The 25,816-nt window shown below is 45.5% G+C and overlaps 2 protein-coding genes across 5 annotated transcripts in view; both read left to right on the top strand.

Annotated features, from left to right (window-relative positions):
- lrp6 (low density lipoprotein receptor-related protein 6) overlaps positions 1-7,529 on the top strand; it is a 130,709-nt gene extending 123,180 nt beyond the window's left edge. For both annotated transcript variants that reach the window (XM_078416729.1, XM_078416728.1), the window contains exons 21-23: positions 784-920; positions 3,639-3,736; positions 5,083-7,529. In XM_078416729.1, coding sequence (XP_078272855.1) covers positions 784-920; positions 3,639-3,736; positions 5,083-5,365 — 518 coding nt within the window. In that variant the 3' untranslated portion in view covers positions 5,366-7,529. The remainder of the gene's footprint in view (positions 1-783; positions 921-3,638; positions 3,737-5,082) is intronic.
- An 8,082-nt stretch (positions 7,530-15,611) lies between these two features.
- The window catches only part of borcs5 (BLOC-1 related complex subunit 5), a 31,219-nt gene continuing 21,014 nt past the window's right edge, over positions 15,612-25,816 (top strand). Inside the window, exons 1-3 of one of the 3 annotated variants that reach the window (XM_078416726.1) lie at positions 15,612-15,626; positions 16,580-16,671; positions 18,134-18,280. In XM_078416726.1, the coding sequence (XP_078272852.1) occupies positions 16,614-16,671; positions 18,134-18,280 (205 nt within the window). In that variant the 5' untranslated portion in view covers positions 15,612-15,626; positions 16,580-16,613. Of the gene's footprint in view, positions 15,732-15,791; positions 15,847-16,579; positions 16,672-18,133; positions 18,281-25,816 lie in introns of those variants that run through there. The other 2 variants (XM_078416725.1, XM_078416727.1) reach the window with 2 other exon arrangements.

Genomic DNA, 25,816 nt, shown 5'->3' with positions numbered 1-25,816 from the left:
CAGCACTCTGTGAAACGTCACCTATCCATGTTCTCCACAGATGCTGCCTGACCCGCTGAGTTACTCCAGCACTCTGTGAAACGTCACCTATCCATGTTCTCCACAGATGCTGCCTGACCCGCTGAGTTACTCCAGCACTCTTTGAAACGTCACCTATCCATGTTCTCCACAGATGCTGCCCGACCCGCTGAGTTACTCCAGCATTCTTTGTTCTTCTTTCTCTACTCGAGGCATTGTGTGAATGAGTAGTTGGGTCAGTAACTGTGGCTGATTCATCTCGTTTAACCTCCTTCAAAGGAAGAGTAGTGAGGTTGATAGGGAATCATTTTAAATGGTAAAATAAAGTTAATTGTACTCAGTGAGGATTAATTTAGTTTTTAATTTATTAGTTTTGGAGATACAACGTGGAAACAGGCCCTTCAGCCCACTGAGTCTACGTTACCAGCGATCCCCACACACGAACACTATCCTACACACACCAGGGACAATTTACAATTATACCAAGCCAATTAACCTACAAACCTGCACGTCTTTGGAGTGTGGGAGGAAACCAGAGGTCCCTGAGAAAACCCACGCAGGTCACGGGGAGAACGTACCAACATGGTACAGACAGCACCCATAGTCGGGTTGGAAGCTGGGTCTCTGGCGGTGTGAGGCACCACCGTACCACCCGGCTACGCTATGAATGGGTTGTGGAATCTGAATGTTGCCTATAGATTTAAAGTGAAACAGTGCAGATATGCGAGTGTGGTTTGATTTGGTTGTTTGTGTTTGTAATTGCAGGCATGTCCCGGGGCAAGTCGGTGATGAGCTCCCTGAGTATCATGGGGGGCAGCAGTGGCCCCCCCTATGACAGAGCTCACGTTACAGGAGCCTCATCCAGCAGCTCCTCAAGCACTAAAGGCATTTACTTCCCTCCTGTAAGTACACAGCTTTGTTTCATATAACCATATAACCATATAACAACTACAGCATGGAAACAGGCCTGTCCGGCCCTACCAGTCCACGCCGACCATTCTCCCTGACCTAGTCTCATCTACCTGCTCTCAGACCATAACCCTCTAATCCCCTCCTATCCATATACCTATCCAATTTACTCTTAAATAATAAAATCGAGCCAGCCTCCACCACTTCCACCAGAAGCCCATTCCATACAGCCACCACCCTCTGAGTAAAGAAGTTCCCCCTCATGTTACCCCTAAACCTTTGTCCCTCAATTCTGAAGCTATGTCCCCTTGTTGGAATCTTCCCCACTCTCAAAGGGAAAAGCCTACCCACGTCAACTCTGTCCGTCCCTCTCAAAATTTTAAAAACCTCTATCAAGTCCCCCCTCAACCTTCTACGCTCCAAAGAATAAAGACCCAACCTGTTCAACCTCTCTCTGTAGCCTAAGTGCTGAAACCCAGGCAACATTCTAGTAAATCTCCTCTGTACCCTCTCCATTTTGTCGACATCCTTCCTATAATTTGGCGACCAGAACTGCACACCATACTCCAGATTCGGCCTCACCAATGCCCTGTACAATTTTAACATTACATCCCAACTTCTATACTCGATGCTCTGATTTATAAAGGCAAGCATACCAAACGCCTTCTTCACCACCCTATCCACATGAGATTCCACCTTCAGGGAACAATGCACAGTTATTCCCAGATCCCTCTGTTCCACTGCATTCCTCAATTCCCTACCATTTACCCTGTACGTCCTATTTTGATTTGTCCTACCAAAATGCAGCACCTCACACTTATCAGCATTAAACTCCATCTGCCATCTTTCAGCCCACCCTTCCAAAAGGCCCAAGTCTCTCTGTAGACTTTGAAAATCTACCTCACTATCAACTACACCACCTATCTTAGTATCATCTGCATATTTACTAATCCAATTTGCCACACCATCATCCAGATCATTAATGTAAATGACAAACAACAGTGGACCCAACACAGATCCTTGGGGTACTCCACTAGACACTGGCCTCCAACCTGACATACAATTGTCAACCATTACCCTCTGGTATCTCCCATTCAGCCATTGTTGAATCCATCTTGCAACCTCACTATTAATACCCAACGATTTAACCTTCTTAATCAACCTTCCATGTGGAACCTTGTCAAATGCCTTACTGAAGTCCATATAGACAACATCCACAGCCTTGCCCTTATCAATTTCCCTGGTAACCTCTTCAAAAAATTCAAGAAGATTAGTCAAACATGACCTTCCAGGCACAAATCCATGTTGACTGTTTCTAATCAGGCCTTGATTATCCAAATAATTATATATATTGTCCCTAAGTATCTTTTCCATTAATTTTCCCACCACAGACGTCAAACTAATAGGTCTATAATTGCTAGGTTTACTTTTAGAACCTTTTTTAAACAAAGGCACAACATGCGCAATGCGCCAATCTTCCGGCACCATCCCCGTTTCTAATGACGTTTGAAATATTTCCGTCATAGCCCCTGCTATTTCTGCACTAACTTCCCTCAATGTCCTAGGGAATATCCTATCAGGACCTGGAGACTTATCCACTTTTATATTTTTCAAAAGTGTCCGTACCTCCTCTTCTTTAATCCTCCTAATTTCCATCACTACTCTACTTGTTTCGCTTACCTCACATAATTCAATATCCTTCTCCTGCTTGGTCATAAGATCGTAAGTGATTGGAGCAGAATTAGGCCATTCGGCCCATCAAGTCTACTCTGCCATTCAGTCATGGTTCTCCCTCCTAACCCCATTCTCCTGCCTTCTCCCCATAACCCCCGCACTAATCAACAATCTATCTATCTCTGCCGTAAAAATACCTACTGACTTGGCCTCCAGCCGTCTGTGGCAAAGAATCCCACAGATTCACCGCCCTCTGGCTGAAGAAGGATCGACGGTGCCCCTCTCCGCAGCGGGCGAGACAGCCTTGCTGTTGGCCAAGGCAAGCGGCACACCGCGTCCAGCTAACCGTGCACCACACACCCGGACCTGGGGCCTTGTCTGGGACCTGGTCTGGGGTCTTGTCTGGGGCCTGGTCTGGGGTCTTGTCTGGGGCCTGACCTGGGGTCTTGTCTGGGGCCTGACCTGGGGTCTTGTCTGGGGCCTGACCTGGGGTCTTGTCTGGGGCCTGACCTGGGGTCTTGTCTGGGGCCTGACCTGGGGTCTTGTCTGGGGCCTGACCTGGGGTCTTGTCTGGGGCCTGACCTGGGGTCTTGTCTGGGGCCTGACCTGGGGTCTTGTCTGGGGCCTTACCTGCGGTCGAACCTGGATCCTGATGCATCCTCGGCATTAACTCAGGGTGGGGGGAGGGGAGATCTGGCAGGAGATATAGAGTGAATGGCAGGGACCATGGGAGAGTAGAAAGTGAGATAACATAGAACTAGTGTGAATAGGCGATCTATGGTCGGCATGGACTCGGCCAAAGGGAACGGTCTCGTCCCGAAGCGTGACCCATTCCTTCCCTTCTCTCCAGAGATGCTGCCTGTTGTCGCTGAGTTACTCCAGCATTTTGTGTCTACCTTCGGTGGGCCGAAGGGCCTGTTTCCGTGCTGTAGTTTTTCAATCAGCTGTAAGTGGCACCACACCTGAGGGTTTTACCCCAATGAACATGCTTGTGTGAAGGGTTTAGGTGGGATTATTTTGTCTCCTTTGCCTTGCAGATGCTGAATCCGCCCCCTTCCCCAGCCACCGAGCGCTCACAGTACACCATGGAGTTTGGTTACTCTTCAAACAGCCCCTCTATTCACAGATCATACAGGTAAACGGAGAACAGGGAGACGGGAGGGTTTGACTGAGAGCACTTAACCACAATATCATACTCTGTTAACTTTACAAAGTGCAGTCAGAAACCAGATAAAAGGACTGTCTCCCCTCCCTGCAAGTAATTGTCTTCCTGTGGTTACTCTTGCATTTTCGGTGTAAAGTTTCCAGAACTTTTTGAAAGACACCTGATTACCTTTTGATAAAATATGTTACTGTTTCAATATTTATGTGTCACCTCATCTGACGATGATAATGGCTTTTGTGTGATCCTGGGAGCAGTAAAATAGGATCAATGGTTCACCTTGAGTGGGAGAGGAGAGGGTGCGGGGATTGAACAGTCTGGGCTGTTCAGCAGCACTGAATGCCAATGCTATTTATTTTTGTTTATTTAGATCTAAAATACTAGATTAAAATAATTTTAATTCTGTGTGTCTTTGGAGATAAACTATCCACCAAGTTTAGAAACAAAGCTGCAGATGCTGGACAAAACCAAGAATGCTGGAGTAACTCAGTGGGACGGGCAGCTCAAAAACAGTCTGAAAAACATCACCCAACCTTTGCCTGACTTAGACATGGACATAGAAAATAGGTGCAGGAGGAGGCCATTCGGCCCTTCGAGCCAGCACCACCATTCATTGTGATCATGGCTGATCGTCCACAATCAGTAACCCGTGCCTGCCTTCTCCCCATATCCCTTGATTCCACTAGCCCCTAGAGCTCTATCTAACTCTCTCTTAAATCCATCCAATGATTTGGCCTCCACTGCCCTCTGTGGCAGAGAATTCCACAAGTTCACAACTCTCCGGGTGAAAAGGTTTTTACTCACCTCAGTTTTAAATGGCCTCCCCTTTATTCTAAGGATGTGACCCATGGTTCTGACTTGTGTTGTTACTCCAGCACTTTGTGTCTATCCTGCTAGTTTACTCAGCTATAACAGAGCTACTGTCACCTTAAGAAATGAGCTAAATTGTGGGGTGGGGGGTCCAGGAACAAGGAGGGACCTGGCATGAGGTGGGGGGGGGCGGGGGGGGGGGGACCAAGGAGGGACCCTGCGTGGGGGGGCGGGTACGAGGAGGGACGTGGCGTGGCGTGAGGTGGGGTGGGATGGGGGTCTGGGTACAAGGAGGGACCCTACGTGGAGTGGGGGGGGGTGGGGTAGAAGGAAGAGGAACTATGTTGAATACCTTTGTAACTTTGACGGCTTCCATTACGTGGTAACTGCACACTTGCACTGTTTGTAACCGGAGGATGTGACTGTACCGAGTGCAGGTAACAATATGTCTATCTGTTGCACTACCTGCTGGCTGCTAACGTTGCCCTCATGTCCTTCCTTGTCCACAGCTACAGACCCTACGCCTACCGGAACTTTGCTCCCCCCACCACACCCTGCAGCACCGACGTTTGTGACAGTGACTACACTCCGGGAAGGAGAGCTGCCCCAACAAAATGTTACAGCGATCTGAACTATGACTCTGAGCCGTTTCCACCTCCTCCCACGCCGCGGAGCCAGTATCTGTCAGCCGAGGAGAACTATGAAAGCTGCCCTCCATCTCCCTATACAGACCGGAGTTACTCTCACCATCTGTACCCACCTCCACCATCTCCATGTACAGACTCGTCCTGAACCAAGGCAAACCACTTCCCAAACTGTAAATAATTGTTAATATGAAGAGACTAGGTCAAAGAAAGACCAAGGACACGGGACCTGCGGTTTGTACAGTGAAAATAAATTAGACGGGGAGGGGAGGGGAATGAGTTGCAAACGATTTGTACATTAGAGAGGATATTTATATATTTTCTATCAGCACCTGCTGGATGTGCCATAAAAAATTGTAAAAATTTGTACAAATGAAAAAAAATCTTTTTTTTTTCCAAACAAAACATAAAATGCCTTAATGCAGGAAAGCAACTGTACCTAAGAAGAGATGAAAGATATCTAGCACATAGATGAGCTGGGCACAGAACGCTGGTTTGTAGCTGCACTGCCCTGGAGAGGATTGGCAGAGGCCGGGCGAGCATGGTCAGTGTGGACCGGTGACAGGTGGAGGTGTGGAGATGCCTGTGTGGAGCTGGTGGGGGACCTTGGTCAGTGTCATTCAGCAGCACTCAGCTGAAGGAGATCTACCTGTGGAGTCGGAGCAGAGCAGGGTCAGTGTGGACCGGTGACAGGTGGAGGTGTGGAGATGCCTGTGTGGAGCTGGTGGAGGACCTTGTTCAGTGTCATTCAGCAGCACTCAGCTGAAGGAGATCTACCGGCAGAGTTGGACATGCAGATTCCTGCCGCACCAGTATCCATGCCCTGTGCAAGTTCCACAGTGGGTCCCACCGGTCGACCGGCAGCTTCTGGAGCCGCTGTGTGCCCAGAGCTCTTGGAAACTGCTGCTCGCCCCGGCTACAAATGGGGGGGGGGCCGTGGAAACCCCCCCCCCTGCCGTGAAAACCAGCATGGTTCGACAGAACAAAATGTGGACAAGTGGTGGAAAAACACCTGTGACTTTTTACAAAATTACTTGACCAAGGATACAAAGCATGCCCTGATACCTTTTAAAAATACTCAATGAGCTTTTAACTTCAGTGCCCAAATGTTCTGAGTGTATTTTTATATCACATATTGTGTAGATACCCTATTTATAAACTATGAAATGACCTTGTATTGGAGGTTCTGTAAAGCCTGTCCATATATCCTTACAGTACTTTCATGTAGAGTTTTATTGTTACACTTTATGCTTCATTTTATTTTTCTATAAAACATTAGTACAAGGGGTAATGACAATCTCAGATTTTTTTAAAAGGCCAGAAAAGCTTTTTATTTCTCCGCGTTTCAAATGTAAATTTTCCACCATCATGAGGTACTGGGCAAAAAGTACAGCCACCGGCTTTATGTTCTGGAACGAACGATTCAAAATTCAAAAGGCTGAACACTTTTTAAACGTCTTTAGGATTGACTGACAAGTTTGGTGGATGTTAATTGTGTTGAGCTATTCGGATGTCATTTCTAGAACTTGGTTATTTAAATCGGTTGACATTTTCTACGTTGATCACCAAGCATGTGTTGGTCAGATTGTAGATGGCAATGTTTAACCTGTCGGCTGCTGTGTGGGCTGGGTCAGACTGCCTGGTTCACTTGTAGGAATGCTGGTTTAAATCAAAGGTAGACACAAAATGCTGGAGTAACTCAGCGGGTCAGGCAGCATCTGTGGAGAGAAGGAATGGGTGACGTTTCGGGTCGAGACCCTTCTTCAGACTGATGTCAGGGGAGGGGGCGGGACAATGTCTGAAGAAGGGTCTCGACCCGAAACGTCACCCATTCCTTCTCTCCAGAGATGCTGCCTGGCCCTCCAGCCAGCATTGTGTGTCTGCCTGGTTCACTTGTCCCAGCTTACCTCTGTGTGATGGCGGAACTCTGTGTGCCAAATGTTCCCACATGTAGCATCTGAAGGTGATGTGTCTCTAACAGCAACCCTGATTGGAAGTGAAGGATCTCGTGCTTCTCAATGCATTTCCCCTCGTGTTCCCAGTTGGAGAGACAGTTGTATTTTTGTGATACCCTGTGCTCATCTCAGCACCCACCCTGCCCCATCCCAGTAATGCAAGGATGTGTTTCAATTACTGGCCAATATTTGGTCAATCCTATCCATTTGCCGAATAACATTCTCAAAATGTAAAATGTGCTTTAAGTGTGTGAGCTGATTTTTTTTTTTAAAGCACCTTGTACAAAGTCTTTTCTGTTCTTATCAAGTTGTAACAAATGAGAAGTTGATTTTTATAATAAAAGCAAGTGAAATCTGTACAGTTTTTTCCACTGAAATGCCTAAGAAAGGAATATCATGTCCGCTAGTCAATTTAATTCTTCAGACTGAAGAAGCTGGTGAAAATGCCGTGGGTTTCAGGTTTTGAGTTGGTTGGCCACTGTAAACTCCTTGTATGTGGGTGAGTAGTAGAATCTGGGGGGGAATTAATATGACAGGGAGAGAATGAAGAAGGGTCTCGACCTGAAACGTCACCCATTCCTTCTCTCCAGATATGCTGCCTGTCCTGCTGAGTTACTCCAGCTTATTGTGTCGATCTGTGGAGAGAATGAAGTTGGATTAGATTTGTGTAGAATTAGTGTAAATGGGTACTTGATGGCCAGCATGGACTCGGTGGGCCAAAGAGCCTGTTCCTATGTTGCATATTTATATCTATTTACTGACAGATTTTACCTGGGAATCGCACCATAAGAGAATATCATTATCATTATCAAGGCTCAATGGATGCTAAGGATGTATGCGTTATAAATATTACTCATTTGAGTGTGTTCTATACATTAAGGCATGTCAATAGCATTCCATTGGTATTGGTCAATGGTTCAGAATGGTGTAACATAGTTAAAATGAGCAGTAATTTAACAGCAAAAGTAGACACAAAATGCTGGAGTAACTCAGTGGGTCAGGCAGCATCTCAGGAGAGAAGGAATGGGTGACGTTTCGGGTCGAGACCCTTCAGACTTTAACAGCACTATATTTGTGTATATCAGTAATTTAACAGCACTATATTAGAGCAGAAAGAACTATTAATGAAGAAGGATCACAAACACAGCCTATCCGTTCCCTCTGTAAATGGTGCCTGATCTACTGAGTTTTTCCAGCTCCTTGTGTTTTGCTCAAGATTCCAGCATCTACACTTCCTTGTATCTCTACTAAAAGCTTCAACAAAATCCAGTGATTGCGTTTTTTAGTTGAGAAACACAGCACGGGAACAGGCCATTCAGCCCACTGAGTCCCGGTCCTACTAGTCATTCAGAACAGGCCATTCAGCCCATTGAGTCCCGGTCCTACTAGTCATTCAGAACAGACCATTCAGCCCACTGAGTCCTGGTCCTACTAGTCATTCAGAACAGGCCATTCAGCCCACTGAGTCCCGGTCCTACTAGTCATTCAGAACAGGCCATTCAGCCCACTGAGTCCCGGTCCTACTAGTCATTCAGAACAGGCCATTCAGCCCACTGAGTCCCGGTCCCACTAGTTCTGTGTTATTCTGCTTTTTTGCATCCACTTCCTACGCAGTGAGGGCAATTTACAGAGGCTCATTGACCAACAAGGCCGCACGTCTTTGCCAAGTGAGAGGAAACTGGAACACGCGGAGAATTTATCTAATTGTGGATGCAGCCCAGACCATCACACAAACCAACCTCCCTTCCATTGACTCCATTTATACCTCACGCTGCCTCGGCAAGACCAGCAGCATCATCAAGGACCAGTCTCAGCCCGGCCACTCCCTCTTCTCCCCTCTCCCATCAGGTAAAAGGTAAAGAAGTGTGAAAATGCACACCTCCAGATTCCGGGATAGTTTCTTCCCAGCTGTTATCGGGCAACTGAACCATCCCACCACAACTGGAGAGTGGTCCTGACCTAGTACATTGGTGACCCTCGGACTATCCTTGATCGGACTTTACTGGCTTTACCCTGCACTAAACGTTATTCCCTTATCTTGTATGTACACTGCAAATGGCTCGATTGTAATCATGTATTGTCTTTCCGCTGACTGGTCAGCACGCAACAAAAGCTTTTCACTGTACCTCTGTACACGTGACAATAAACTACATTACATTTATCTTGCGTGTACTACCATGTATTGTTCAGATGCTGGATATATTTCCAGCCCCAGAACAACCAGTTGAATGGGAAATTGTACGGATTTTATATCGCCCACAAAAATATCCATTCTATCGGCATGTGTTCTGGGGAATAACACGGTGGTAATTAAATCCTTCGCTTAAGCCGGCCCCTCTGGTACTAATTTATCAGCATCCTGATTATATTTACATTCAGGCAAACATCCATGGCACTATCCAGCTGTTCCATTGTGTCCTCCACAGCAGGGCCCGCTCACAACCAACGACTCACAATCCGGGAAAAAACATTCCCAGTCTGTTTGCCTCATTGATATCTCATCACGGTTATCATTTTACTGACTAAAATAAAGATCGAATGTAAAAATGTGGGATTTTTGACAGCAACATTAATCGGGCGGTTCTGCCATTATGATGTAAATGTCACGTCGGTAGAAATCTTCCAGTGAATTCAGGAGGTGCATTTTTGAACCATTTTAGGGCGATGGGGCGGGGGGGACATGACACTTTTTCTTTTCAATGCATTTCAAGAATTTGCAGGAATGTTGGAATTGAGGTGAGGCAATATTCAGCACTTGTGTTTGCAGTTCATTCAGGTTTTCTGTACTTGCCTTTTGAAGTGTCTTTGATACAAGCTAATTATTGCTGTGGTTAGTTTTAACCCTTCCAATTGGGATGTGGTTGTTTTGAAAACTACACCTTGTTCAGGTTACTGCCTGGAGAGGATACAGGGAATACATGGCTTCCAGGGATATGTCAAAAACATAGTTGCTACCAACTTGTATTCACTGGAGTTTAGAAGGATGAGAGGGGATCTTATAGACACGTATAAAATTATAAAAGGACTGGACAAGCTAGATGCAGGAAAAAAATGTTCCCAATGTTGGGGGAGTCCAGAACCAGGGGCCACAGTCTAAGAATAAAGGGGAGGCCATTTAAAACTGAGATGAGAAAAAACTTTTTCACCCAGAGAGTTGTGAATTTGTGGAATTCTCTGCCACAGAGGGCAGTGGAGACCAAGTCACTGGATGAATTTAAAAGAGAGTTAGATAGAGCTCTAGGGGCTAGTGGAATCAAGGGATATGGGGAGAAGGCAGGCAGATTACTGATTGTGGATGATCAGCCATGATCACAATGAATGGCGGTGCCTGCTTGAGGGGCCAAAAGGCCTCCTCCTGCACCTATTTTCTATGTTTCTATGTATTTAAGAAGAGACAGAGAGCCAGAGTAACCCAGTGCATCAGGCACAACTCTTCTTCAGAGCACGAGTGAAGTTTCCCTTTCTTACTCTGTTATTGGTGCCCAAAGAAATGGAGGTCTCGACCCAAAACGTCACCTATTCCTTTTCTCCAGAGATGCTGCCTGACCCACTGAGTTATTACAGCTTTTTGTGTCTATCTTTGGTTTAAACCAGCATCTGCAGTTCCTTCCTACACAAATAGAGGTGCTGGAGGATTGTTGGAAACCAGTAAGGAACTGTAATGTAATTATTTTATTCCTCCTTGGAATGTTTGAAGAAGGGCCCCGATCTGAAACGTCACCTATCCATGTTCACCAGAGATGCTGCCTGACCCGCTGAGTAACTCCATCACACTGTGTGTCATCTTCTGCAGTTTCTTGTTCCTGCTCTGGGATAGTTTCCTTTTACCAATGTCCAGAATTCAAGCCAGCCTGAGTTAGTCCAGATGCTGATGGTGGATGGTCAGATTGAACTAGTATAGTCTGTTTCAGTGGTTTTGTAGGCCTCTCATAATTGTATACACTTCCATCAGATCTCACCTCACCCTCTGGCATTCCAGAGAAAACAACCCAGGTCTGTCCACCCTCCCCTTGTGGCTAATAGCCCCCAAACCAGGCTTTCCGGTAAACCTCCGGTGAATCAGTTTTTAAATTCTTAGCTTTCCTTTGGACTGAATTCAAATTGTCAGGCTACCAATAGACAATAGGTGCAGGAGGAGGCCATTCGGCCCTTCGAGCCAGCACCACCCCCCATTCAATGTGATCATGGCTGATCATTCTCAATCAGTACCCCGTTCCTGCCTTCTCCCCATACCCCCTGATTCCGCTATCCTTAAGAGCTCTATCTAGCTCTCTCTTGAATGCATTCAGAGAATTGGCCTCCACTGCCTTCTGAGCCAGAGATTTCCACAGATTTACAACTCTCTGACTGAAAAAGTTTTTTCTCATCTCCGTTCTAAATGGCCTACCCCTTATTCGTAAACTGTGGCCCCTGGTTCTGGACTCCCCCAACATTGGGAACATGTTTCCTGCCTCTAACGTGTCCAACCCCTTAATAATCATAGGTTTTGATAAGATCCCCTCTCATGCTTCTAAATTCCAGTGTATACAAGCCTAGTTGCTCCAATCTTTCAACATATAACAGTCCCGCCATTCCGGGAATTAACCTACTAAACCTACGCTGCACGCCCTCAATAGCAAGAATATCCTTCCTCAAATTTGGAGACCAAAACTGCACATAGTACTCCAGGTGCGGTCTCACTAGGGCCCTGTACAACTGCAGAAGGACCTCTTTGCTCCTATACTCAACTCCTCTTGTTATGAAGGCCAATATTCCATTGGCTTTCTTCACTGCCTGCTGTACCTGCATGCTTCCTTTCAGTGACTGATGCACTAGGACACCTAGATCTCGTTGTACGTCCCCTTCTCCTAACTTGACACCATTCAGATAATAATCTGTCTTCCTATTCTTACCACCAAAGTGGATAACCTCACACTTATCCATATTAAACTGCATCTGCCATGCATCCGCCCTATCACACAACCTGTCCAAGTCACCCTGCAACCTCATAGCATCTTCCTCACAGTTCACACTGCCACCAAGCTTTGTATCATCTGCAAATTTGCTAATGGTACTTTTAATCCCTTCATCCAAGTCATTAATGTATATTGTAAATAGCTGCGGTCCCAGCACCGAGCCTTGCGGTACCCCACTAGTTACTGCCTGCCATTCTGAAAGGGACCCATTTATCCCCACTCTTTGCTTTCTGTCTGCCAACCAATTGTCTATCCATGTCAGTACCCTACCCCCAAAACCATGTGCTCTAATTTTGCCCACTAATCTCCTATGTGGGACCTTGTCGAAGGCTTTCTGAAAGTCGAGGTACACCACATCCACTGACTCTCCCCTGTCAATTTTCCTAGTTACATCCTCAAAAAATTCCAGAAGATTAGTCAAGCATGATTTCCCCTTCGTAAATCCATGCTGACTCAGAACGATCCTGTTACTGCTATCCAAATGCTCCGCAATTTCGTCTTTTATAATTGAGTCCAGCATCTTCCCCACCACTGATGTCTGACTAACTGGTCTATAATTTCCTGTTTTCTCGCTCTCTCTCCTTTCTTAGATGATAGAATTTGGGCTTATTTCCTCTGGATTACTATCCCATGTAATATAATCCTACCCTCCCATTTTACCCACAGACGCTGCCTGACCTGCTGAGTTCCTCCAGCACTTTGTGTCTTGCCCATGATTTCAGCACCTGCAGTTCTTTGTTTCTCCATAACTATACACTAACACACTCTGATTGCGTAATAAAGTAATTTTATTGCAATAGTGTAGAAATATATTATCAACGTTGGAATCATGGGTCTCGTAAAATAATTGATGATGCTTGATGTCACATGTACTGAGCACAGTGAAATTCTCTGTTTTGCATAAAATTCAGTAAAATCATGCTATAGATAAGCACAATCATTGATACGTTCAAAAGTGCAAACAATTGTAGTGTAAAAGTAGACTTGACCAAGACGGCACACAAGGAGGTCCATGTTTCTGGCGCCAACAAAGTTTCAAAGTTCTTAAGAGTGCAGTCTTGGCCTTGAGGCTCGTTGTCATGGCAACTCCGATCCACTCCTCTGTCCGTCTGCCGCTGCCGCCATCTTGAATATGGCCCTTTGTCCAGTGTTCACCGCTGTCACCGACCCCTTTCACTCGTTGTCCCTGGTTCCTGGTCGTTGGGGTTGAGCAGAGACGAGCTTTGTACGTCTCCAGGTGGGTTCCCGGCTTGGCGGGCGGGCGGGCCAGGACTGCAGCTCCTCGAGGTTTGCCTGCAGTTCACCGGGAACCCATTTAAGTAGCTGAGTAATTGAATTTACTTGTTGATGAGTGTGTGTAGGCAGATGCTGGTTTACACCGAAGATGGACACAAAAAGTTGGAGTAGCTCAGCGGGGACAGGCAGCATCTCTGGAGAGAAGGAATGGGTGACGTTTCAGTCTGAAGAAGGGTCTCGACCCGAAACGTCACCCATTCCTTCTCTCCTGAGATGTTAGACAATAGGTGCAGGAGTAGCCTATTCGGCCCTTCGAGCCAGCACCACCATTCAATGTGATCATGGCTGATCATTCTCAAGCAGATGCTGCCTGCCCCGCTGAGTTACTCCAGGTTTTTGTGTCTGTCTTTACTTGTCGGTGAGCCTGGTTGTTGCTCAGTTTAGTATTTGGTGTTCTACGCCCAAGGCACGTTCTCCACCCAAGAAGAACTTTTAAAATGTGACTTTTCAGGAACCAGTAGTCATGCCCTGTCTCCAGTCTCCAGTCTCCAGAGCTGAAGCCTGATCCCTGGTCTACCGTCAGCCTGATGGGCAGGACAGCCACCTGCTGGCGTCTGTGTGCATTACATAAAACGGGAATGGGAACACTCGACACAATGTGCTGGAGAACAGTGTCACAGTACAGCACAGAAACAGACACTTCGGACCACCTTGTCCATGACAACCAGGTTCTTGTTCTGGGCTAGTCCCATTTACCTGCATTTGACCCATATTCCTCAACCCTTTCTATCCAGTGGATATATTTACAGCAGAGATAGATAGATTCTTGATTAGTACTGGTGTCAGAGGTTATGGGGAGAAGGCAGGAGAATGGGGATAGGCGGGAGAGATAGATCAGCCATGATTGAATGGTGGAGTAGATTTGATGGGCCGAATGGCCTAATTCTACTATCACATGATCTTTTGATCCATATATCTGTCCGAATGGCTTTTGAAAGTTGCAGTTTTATTCACTGCTATTGCTTCCTCTGGCAGATCATCCCCGATTGGGACTTCTCTCTGAGTGATAAGGTTGCCCTTGTGGGAGATAATACAACCACGACACCCTGAGGCCCCTCTTATCTATCACCCCTTAAGCTTATGTCTGATGGAGAAGTTTCTTATAATGTTTTTAAATCAGCTTTTTATTTGTGGTCAGGTTCCTGGGAGTGGCTGGTTGAGCTCGTGTCCTCCTGTTTAGTTTAGCTCCAGGTCCAGGAGCCAGGTGCTGGCCTTTCATCCCTGGACTGATGTGAATGTATTGGGTGCATCCCCTGGGACTTGAGAGTCGGGGCCAAGGGTACTCCGCTTTCCCTCGGCTCACAATAGGAGCCTTGTCATCACTGGCTTTGAATGAAGCAGTGCCCTGGAGCTGGAAACTCTGCCTGCGCCGCCAGGTGAGTACGCTTCCCCACACACCGCAAAGGGACAACCGTGTAATTTTTTTTAAAGCTTTGCTTACAAAATCATACACTTTTCACCAGACGCAGGAAAAGCTTGTCCCTTCTGCAATGTGACTTTTAAACGGTCCCTTCCATAAACTTGGGTGCAGTCCCAATTCTCCAATCTACCTCATTGGAGTCTAATCTGATAGACTAACAAAGTCATTGACTCTAGTCTCAAGAAGGGTCTCAACCCGAAAGGTCGCCCATTCCTTCTCTCCAGAGATGCTGCCCGTCCTGCTGAGTTACTCCAGTATTTTGTGTCCATCTTCGGTATAAGCCAGCACCTGCAGTTCCTTCCAACACACCTCATCGCAACACTGGGCGCTTTACCTTGATCTGCTGTGCTGGACTTGGCTCTGACTTAGGGCTCAGGGAGTCAAGGGGTATGGGGAGAAGGCTGATTGTGGATTAGCAGCCATGATCACAGGGCAGGACGGGGCAGGGCGGGCTGGAAGGGCCGAGTGGTCTGGTCCTGCACCTGTTGTCTACCTTTGTCCTCCCTACCTGGCCACAGGTGTGCGCCGCAGCACCGCCCCCTGGCGGTGACCGCTGCCGCCTCCTCCCGCAGCACCGCCCCCTGGCGGTGAGCGCAGCCTCCTCCTCCTGCAACGCCGCCCCCTGGCGGTGACCGCCGCCTCCTCCTCCCCCCTCAGCGCCGCCCCCTGGCGGTGACCGCCGCATCCTCCTGCCGCAGCGCCGCCCCCTGGCGGTGAGCGCCGCCGTCTCCTGCCGCCGCGCCGCGTCTGCTTCCGGGGGCAGAGGTCGCGGGGCGGCCGGAAGTGAGTCGCGGTGGCCGTTGGTGGGGAGAGCAGCGCGGAGCGGGGCCGAGCGGCGGTGGGGAGTGGATGGAGAGCGGGGCCGGGGAGTGGGGAGTGAGGAGTGAGGTGAGTGAGTGAGTGAGTGAGTGAGTGAGGGAGCGAGTGGCCGTCCGGGCCCGCAGCTGCTGCGCCTGGAGTGCGGGGAGAGCAGGTCTCCACTGTTGGGAGTTGATGCAAATGGGTAATTACTGCAACGCTGGTTGGGGAGTGGTGCACTGTTGACATTTACTGAACTTGGGATGTGATGCATGGTTGGGTTTAATGCATGGTTGGGGAGTAATGCATGGTTGGGTTTAATGCATGGTTGGGGAGTAATGCATGGTTGGGGAGTAATGCATGGTTGGGGAGTAATGCATGGTTGGGGAGTAATGCATGGTTGGGGAGCAACACGTCGTTGAGGTTTGATGCCTTGGGGAGTAATGCATTGTTGTGAGTGATGCATTGTTGTGGTTTAATGCATTGTTGGGGAGTAATGTATTGTTGTTTAATGCATTGTTGAGGTTTAATGAACTTGGGGTTTGATGCATTGTTGAAGCTTAATATATTGTGGAGGTTTAATGTACCATTGGATTTAATACATTGTTGAGGTTTAATGAACGGGGTTTGATGCATTGTTGAAGTTTAATGCACCGTTAGGTTTTGTTGTAATGGGAATTAATGGAAATGCTTGGGATTGATGCACTGTTGGTTGGGGTTTGAAAAGTTGGAAATTAAATCTAGAGTGTAATCGGAGTGGCATGGTGTAAACCCAAGATTGAATATGTTTTATGAATTACATTTAGTTGCATATTGGAATCTTTCTCTTTGATACTCCCGCAGTAAAAGAACAACAGGTGTTTCTGCATCCAGTGCATCATTTTATACTGATGCAGCAACATCACAAAACATTCTAAAGCAGTGTTTGTTTTGTGCAGTGTTGCAGGTTCTTCGGGACCAGACTTTAAGACTATGGGAGCTGAGCAGAGTACATATCACGACCACAAACAGCCAGAATGTCATGCCTCAGGTTGGTAACTTTTAAACATTCATTTCAGTTTAACGCAAGTGAATTCACAAAAAGCAAGTGTACAGGTACAGCAAGTAATCATGGAAGCTAATGGAATATTTATTACTGGGGCATGGAATATAATAGAAAAATTCTGCTCCAGTTATTAGTACTTTGGTGAGACCACATCAAGGGTATGTGTACAGCATTGGTCCTTATTTAAGAAATAATCCAAACACAATGGTAATAGTTCAGGTTAAGGTTAACAAAACAAATACCTAGGTTGCCAAATTGGGAAGTTACAGGCTAGGTTTGTCCTCATTGGGATGACAAAGAATCAGAAGGGACGATTGAAAAACATGAGATCTTGAGTGTGGATGTGCAAAGGATGTTTCCTCTCAAAGGAATGTTCCAGAACTGTGGGTTACCCTTTTAAAAGTCAAAGTACTTGCAATTAAGAGGTAAAATTATTCTTTGCAATGTGTCTACAATCTGTTTCCCACATCTTTGTATCTTGTCAGGCATGGGGAGTGAGGTGCTTGGCTAGAGTGGGGCTGAAAGATTACTGAGTTTGGGGTGGAATGTGCAGTTGAGATTACACTCGGATCTGATCGTGTTGCCTGATGAGGCTGCTCATTCCGAGGTTTATTTTCATTTTCACCACGCTGCCTGTTGGCAATATTGCAATCCCTGAGTGTCAGTCCTGTTGTCCTGCTGATGGATAGCAGCCATCATTCATGTTACGGACAGGAATGTAGGACACATACGCCCGCCTGGTCAACAGTGGCAGGGAAAATAATGGATTCCCCCCTCATGAGGGAAGAAAAGTGGAAGAACACCTAATGAAAAGTGTAGCATTCTTCTACATAAACCGGGACTGCTGGAGATTCGGGTTGCTGTCACCCTCCATTTCCCAGATTCGGGTAGTTTAAGCTTATGATCTGCGTCGTGTTGCACATTGCTTCTTCCTACTGTTTATGATCAATTATCCAAACTTCATGCTCCAGGAAGGAAGACTGCTTCCTAGAGGGCAGATGTTCAGAACCTGGTTTCTGTTTGCAGAGACTTTCCTGTCAATGTTCTGCTGAATGTGCCTGATTGTAGCCTTGGAGAGTCATTGTGGCCCACCTGCACAAGTAACTGGCAGGGACCCTGCTCTGCCAGCCTATGCAGAGCCCTCAGCACAGTCCCACCACCCACCTCACTCGAGCATCTATTCACAAACAACCTCTGACAGCTGCATGTCTCTGGTGCTGGGGTATTTCCCTTATCCGAGCTGCCTGCAGGGATTGCAGTTGCAAGTCTAAATGGCTGCACCTCCCAAAACGCACAACAAAGAATGGCACGCTGAAACTGCCACACATTTGGTTATTTTATTGTATATTCTCTTTCCCTCTAATTATGAGCTACACGTGTAATAGTATGTCATTTTTAACAGATTGATAACAATGTTAGGATGTATTTCATTTTTTTTCTAATTCAGCAACAAATTCCCCAGCGAAACAAAGAGCTAAAATGGATGACATTGTGGTAGTTGCTACAGGAACACACCCACCAGCTCGAACCACATGGAACGATCCAGATGTTATTAAATTGCACGAAATTCCAACCTTCCAACCCCTGCTGAAAGGTAATGCATGCACACTGTGTTTCGTCAGTACCTTTGCGTTTCATGTAACTCGTGTTCAATGTCAGTCAATTTTTGTCCAGACCTTCAAGATGGAGACACAAGGAATTGCACATGCTGGAATCTTGAGTAAAACACAAAGTGCTGGAGGAACTCAGCGGGTTCACATTGAATGGCGGTGCTGGCTCGAAGGGCCGAATGGCCTACTCCTACTCTATTGTCTATTGGGTCAGGCGGCATCTATGGTGTGAATGGACTTATATGTTTTGGGTCGGGACCCTTCTTCAGATAGGTCTGAAGAAAAGTCCCGAAGTGCCTGGGTCTGGGATGAATCTTTGTGCAAACATCCACAGTTCGGAAACAGCCAAGGATTGGTGAACCAGGCACACTTTTTAAGGAAAGTGGGCAGTGTTGTCATGGAGATGGAGCTTAAATAATCGACTTATCAACAGCCTTAATCATCTTTTACATGACACGGAGTGGTGGAATGTTTTTCCCTTAGCTCCCACTGACTTTACCTGGTTCTCCAAAGCTGCACTCAGTCTAATACTGCCTCAGTATCAAGGGCATTGCTTCTCATCCCGTCAGTGGAACTCAACTCTTCAGTCTGAAGAAGGGTCTCGACCTGAAACCTCACCCATTCCCTTCTCTCCAGAGATGCTGCCTGTCCCGCTGAGTTAGCCCTGTGTTTTGTGTCTACCTTAAAACTCTTTTGTCCATGTTTGGGCAAAGACTATTGATATCTGGACTGAGTTGCCTTGCCAATATCTGAACTGAGCATCAGGAGTAGGTTTCTAGTGAGTCCATCCGTGACTTTGGTGGTTTGGACTGGACAGATGTACAGTGGTTGGGCCAGCTGGATTTGACTTGCTGTTTGTGGCATGTACTGTGTCACTATCCCATAAGTTCATAGGTGATAAGAGCAGAATTAGGCCATTCGGCCCATCAATTCTACTCCGCCATTCAATCATGGCTGATCTATCTCTCCCTCCTAACCCCATGCTCCTGCTTTCTCCCTATCGCCCCTGACAACTGTACTAATCAAGTTTAGGAACAAGGAGGTCTTACTGCAGTGTACAGGGTCCTGGTGAGACTGCACCTGGAGTATTGTGTGCAATTTTGGTCTTCTAATTTGCGGAAGGACATTATTGCTATTGAGGGAGTGCAGCGTACGTTCACCAGGTTAATTCCTGGGATGGCGGGACTGACATATGATGAAAGAATGGGTCGACTGAGCTTGTATTCGCTGGAATTTAGGATGAGAGCGGATCTTATAGAAACATATAAAAGTCTTAGAGGATTGGACAGGGTAGAGGCAGGAAAAATGTTCCTGATGTTGGGGGAGTCCAGAACCAGCGGTCACAGTTGAAGAATATGGGGCAGGTCATTTAGGACTGAAATGAGGAAAAGCTTGAGAGTTGTGAATCTGTGGAATTCTCTGCCACTGAAGGCAGTGGAGGCCAATTCACTGGATGTTTTCAAGAGAGAGTTAGATTTAGCTCTTAGGGCTAAGGGAATCAAGGGGTATGGGGAAAAAGCCGGAACAGGGTACTGATTTTGGATGATCAGCCTTGATCATATTGCAAGGCGGTGTTGGCTCGAAGGGCTGAATGGCCTACTCCTGCACCTATTTTCAATGTTTCTATGAATCTATCTATCTCTGCCATAAAAATATCCATTGACCTGTTCTCCATAACTTTCTGTGGCAATGAATTCCACAGATTCACCACCCTCTGACTAAAGAAATTTCTCCTCATCCCCTTCGTAAAGGAACATCCTTTAATCCTGAGGCTATGTCCACAGCTGTGGCAAATTAGAGGGGCAGCTGGTTTTGGAACATATTTTGTTCCTTGGTCCCTTAACCTCTGATATCCTTTACTGTCAGTCACTGCTTGACAGGTGGAATGAATAAAAATTAGCTGGACTGGCTTCTATAAAGGGCATTAGTTTAATGTTTACCATTACTGATTTAAGAACATCCGTATTACTCAATTACCTGATGTCAAATTCCAAACAGTCACGATAGAATTGGAACTTGTCTCCATGTTGTCAGGTCACTGATTGAAGCATGTCATGAACTAATATATGAAACAAAAGCAAAGGGAAAAAAATGACACTGTTTTGTTTTTGTTTGGTTAAATGTCACTCTTGCTACTCCAATACTTTGGAATCTGCTACGAACTAAGTCACAGATGGACAGTATGCAGTTGAGCGATATGTTCTCAGCTAGCCACACAGCAAGCAGTTGTACAGTATTGCAGTCTGCAGAAGGAGCTCCTGAGCTGCTCAGTTTTAAAACATTATGTGGTTAAGTTGACTTCCCACTGATTTTTTTATTTAAATATACTTATTATAAATGTTGAAACCACCACAAACCATCAGAGATCTCAATGGGTCACGTTTTAGAAGTTGAAGGTGTTCAAAATTGCACAGTGGAACCTTGTTAAAATGTGATTTTTGGCAGGCAGCCAGCTAAGTAACACTTTACGGACAGAATGTTCCAGTGAGGATGCTGAACTGAGTGTTGTAAAGGAGCACTGATGTTTAACCAGCTGGACCGGTGAAGTGACACACCAAGACCCGTGTGAGGCCTCATTTGTTCACTCGGCCCCACCATCAACATGTTTTGAGTGAACTCAGCAATACTTTCTAAAGGGTTATTGGCACCTGCTAACTGTAGCGCGGGTTTCATGTGGAGTAGGATATTGTTAGCACTCTATATATATAAGCGAGTAAATGGTGCAATAGTTCTTTGCATTGCACTTTCATCTCTGGAATTTAAGACTAAAACCAATCTAAAGCAGTGCGATGAAAGTCCTCTTTCTTTCAATTCTCCCAACCCCTTTGCTTTTAACATGAAACTTTCATTCAATATTTTTTAAAAAGCAAGATGTGATTTTTTTTCTGGCTGATATCCATTTTCTCCCTCCTTTCCAAAGACTCCCTATGCTGTTTGTAGATATTAGAACATCTGTCTAGAGATTTAGCAGTTAATGTTGTTAATCTTCATATTGTTTTACACGAATGATCTTATTAGCTGGCTGTAAGTTGTGTTTAAGAAATTACCCTGATAATGCCTATATATGCCTCTGTGCTGTCAAATTTTTAGTTTAGTTTAGAGATACATTGTGGAATCAGGCCATTCGGCCCACCAAGTCCACGGCGACCAGCGATCACCCATACAATAGACAATAGGTGCAGGAGGAGGCCATTCGGCCCTTCGAGCCATCACCGCCATTCAATGTGATCATGGCTGATCATTCTCAATTAGTACCCCGTTCCTGCCTTCTCCCCATACCCCGTGACTCCGCTACCCTTAAGAGCTCTATCTAGCTCTCTCTTGAATGCATTCAGAGAATTGGCCTTCAGAGAATACACTGTTTCTATCCTACACAATTTACGGAAGCCTATTTAACCTAAAAATCTGCACGTCTTTGGAATGTGGGAGGAAACCGGAGCACACAGAGAAACCCACGCAGTCGCAGGGCGAACGTACAACTTCCGTACAGACAGCACCCGTAATCCGGATCGAACACGGGTCTCTGGTGCTGTGAGGCTGCAACTCTACCAGTTCTAACAAGTAAAGAAGAACATTACTGTGCTTTACTTCATACTTGCACAGCATTACTATTCTTAAAAAAATACTTTGAATTGTGTCTCGGCCAAAATCTTTTCAAAACATTCTGAATGGAAAATGCTTGAAGTTAAAATAGAAATTATTCTTGAAAATAGCTGAGATAGAAACGATGCATCCTGGAAAACTAAGAACAATATTAATCATAATTAAAACAGTACAAGTCGATGGTTGAGGGGAGACCTGATAGAATTATCTAGAACTATTAGATGCAATGATACGGTCGACAGAACCTTTTTCCAAGGATGGAAATGTCAAAAAGACTAGAGGACATGGCCTTGAGGTGAGGGCAGCAGTTTAAAGGAGATGTACAGGGCAAGTTTTATAACAGAGTGGTGCGGGCCTGGAGTGCCAGGGATGGTGGTGGAGGGAGATACGATAGTGGTGTAAGAGGGTTTTGGATAGAGAGGAGATTAGTTTAACTAGGCATATTCGGCACGGACATTGTGGGCCGAAAGGTCTGCTCCTGTGCTGTGTTCTCTTACACTTCTTTCTGAGGTGCAATTATGACAATTGCAGATGTGAATGATTTACACATTTGCTGCTGAACTCCCCGTGCACGTTTGGAGTAAGACATTTTATTATTCTCGGTTCCAGTAGAGGCCATATGTGTAATGGAAGAATGTTCTGAATTGTTTTTCAGTGTCTGCATTGGGCCTCATTCAGCAGTGACTTCAAACAGACTGGAGGTTTATAAACTCACGCTTCATGTAGACCAGGCGTTCTGCTCACCTGCTGATTATCATCCTCTCATGTTCACTAATCCCAATTTTCCTCACATATCCCCACTGACTCTTCCCATTCCCCCCAGCTCCCAGCACCCCCATTCACCTGTTGCTCACCTGCACTGGGGACAATCTACCCAAGATAATTCACCTCCCGACCCACATCTGTCTGAAACATGAAGGGAAATTGGAGCAGCCAGGTGAACGTGCAGACTCTACGCAGACAGCACTGAAGGTTAGCATTGAACCTGGGTTTCTGCAGCTGTGAGGCAACAGCACTAACCTGTGAAAAATGTTTTCTGAATATCAATTGTTAATACTCTGCAGGAAGAAACCCTCAGCCATGATGTTCTGATTCAGTATCACAATGATTCCAGTTTATCTCCCCTCAGCTGCTCCCTCTAGTGGGAGAAAATTAAAACCACATTTCAAGTACAAAATTGAAAAAAGTATTGCTTCTTGAGTTCTTGTTGCACTCTCATTCTACTCAACTGGCAGGTTTAGGTTTATTATTATTGTCACGTGCATTGAGGTACAGTGAAAAGCTTTGTTTTGCATGCTATCCAAACAGATCAGATAGACCATACATAGATATAATCAGTTCAAACTCAAGTACAATAGAGCAAAGGGGACAGTACAGATGCAGAATATAGTTCTCAGCATTGTAGTGCATTGTAACACGTCAGTTCCTTAGACAAAGTCTATTGTCCTCAATGAAGTAGAGGTGAATCGAACAGTACCCTGACTTATGGAAGGACCATTCAGAAACCTGATAACAGGGAAACGTGTTCCTGAGTCTGGTGGTGCGCGCTTTCAAGCCTACACTTTCTGCCAGATGGGAGCAGGGAGAAGAAGGAATGACCGGGGTGGGACATCTTTGATCGTGTTAGCTACTTTTCTGAGGCAGCTTGTGAAGTGCAGATGGAGTGGATGGTGGGGAGTCTGGTCTGTGTGATGGACTGGGCTACATCCACAATTGGATCCACAACTCTGCAATTTCAACATTTTCAGATGGGAGCCTTTCATTTTGAATTAGAACTCTTTTCTTTTTGTTTCTTGGTACCAGTCCTCTGCTGATTTGCCGTCTTTTGTTTTATTTCAAATATGGCATCTAGAATTAATGGTTTTGATTTAAGAGGTCAGTGAACTTGTGGAAGTAAATAATTTTGCAATATCTGATGATAATGTGATGATCGTAGAGTGGGATTGAATCTTCGACCTCCTGACTTTAACAGAAGTGTTGCAGTTAGAGAGGACGTTTGAAATATTGGGTAGGATGACGATAATAAAAGAGGCGGCATAATAAACGAGGTTTTGCATCTTTGAAAATGAAACATCACCAGACCCAGACAAGATGTCTCTCGAGCCATTACAAGAAGCATGAGGGGAGATTCTGGAGATTCGACATGGTGGTCCTGAGGAGTGGATGGGTACTTGTGTTTGAAAATGGAGGGAGAGAGGGATAAGGCAAGTCATTACAGGCCAGTTTGGTGAACATAAATGGCGCAGTAATTAGTCTGTTGTGACCAGGATGGAGCAGGCTTTCTCCGCACTGTTTCAGCTTTATTTTTAACATTTCAAAGCAACACTCAGTGTTGCACCGAACCCGTCATTCAGTACATATTTGGGATATTTTATTATTCCTTGTAATTTTCAAATGTTTTTATTACTATCTCATGACCTCACTTAAGTTAATGTGTTTCGTGCGAACAAGGTACAAAGTAACATTGCACATATGAAATGTTACTGAGGCTCCATTCGGCATTCCTGGAGTTTGTGAAAGAATGTAAATAGATAACGCTGCTGATAAATCCCCATCTGTAATCTACTCAGCAGTGTGAAGTAACGAGTTAGCTGTTACTCTGCATGTGTTGGACAGTGGATCGCTGGGAAATTATGAATGCTTCTATTGAAAAGTATTTTACAGACAATGTCTATGGAATTCCCACACAGTACACTTACAGTGTGCAAATAGTTTAGAGATGTATCTTTTTGATTTTAATCTTACGAAATGAAAAATTATGTTACTGTTCCATACTTTGGAACACTATTCATCAATCTCAGTGTGTACATTTAGTTCTATTATTTTGTGTGTGAATTTACTCAATGTAGGTCATGCAAAAGGAGGTACATAGTGCACTGCAGGATGTTGAAAATGCTATTAACTCCCAAGTCTTTCAAAAATGTTGTTGTACATTTGATTCGTCAAGCACTTAAAAGAATGTAATGAGCCTGTAATTATTAAAAACGGAATATGATATTTATTTCAAAGAACGCTGGGGTGGTAAAAAACCCCCATCTCTTAATGAATGTAAAAATCACTAGAACAAATCTTATGATTTCCCTCATTTCATTTGAATTTCCTGAGGTGAGCCCATGCATGAACCTAGAACATAGAACAGCACAGCCTAGTGCAGCATAAAAACAGGCCCTTCGGCCCACATTGTCTGTGCCAAACATGATGACAGGACTAATTCCTATCTGCCTTCTCGTGATACATTTCCTCCATTCCCTGCATCTCCCTGTGCCTCTCCAAAAATCTCTCAAACTCCACTATTGTACCTGCCTCCACCATCGACACTTGCAGCCCCTCCCCGGGCACACACTACCCACTGCCCCACACGTAACCTTTAAACTTTGCCCCCCTTATCTTAAGGCTATACCCTCTAGTCTTTGAATTTTCCACCCTATTTACCGGATAAAAAATTAAACTCTGGAAGAGGATATTCCTCCTTTTAATTGTTACGTTGATGGTTTCTATCCTGTGGCTTTTCTTATCTCCCAAACCCGGACACTATTGTTAACTGGATGGAGACCAATTCTACTGGGCTGTACCAAACACTTTTACCTGTGGTCAATTTATACATATTTTTTGTAAATTATTAAAAGGTTATTTCAATAGTCAAGTGTGCGTTATTTGTCACAAATGCAACTGCACAGTGAAATTCATTTTGCACATTCCCCCCCCCCCCCCCCCCCCCCCCAATCTCTGCACATCCCCAATTTTTTCCACCTAACTTTAATTTCATGTTTCATGTATTTTGTGTTTTATAACGGTAGAACAATTTCCCTCCTGGGATAAATAAAGTCCTATCGTATCGTCCATGCTGGCAGCGCCATTACTGGCGCTATTATTCAAAGTCTGGTCGGCTCGCTGGAGCGGTTTCTGCAAACTGACAT

This window comes from Rhinoraja longicauda, chromosome 20, assembly GCF_053455715.1.
Source record: "Rhinoraja longicauda isolate Sanriku21f chromosome 20, sRhiLon1.1, whole genome shotgun sequence".
NCBI lineage: Eukaryota > Metazoa > Chordata > Chondrichthyes > Rajiformes > Arhynchobatidae > Rhinoraja > Rhinoraja longicauda.
The sequence above is the reverse complement of the archived record's forward strand: the minus strand, read 5'-3'. Positions and strand labels throughout refer to the sequence as shown.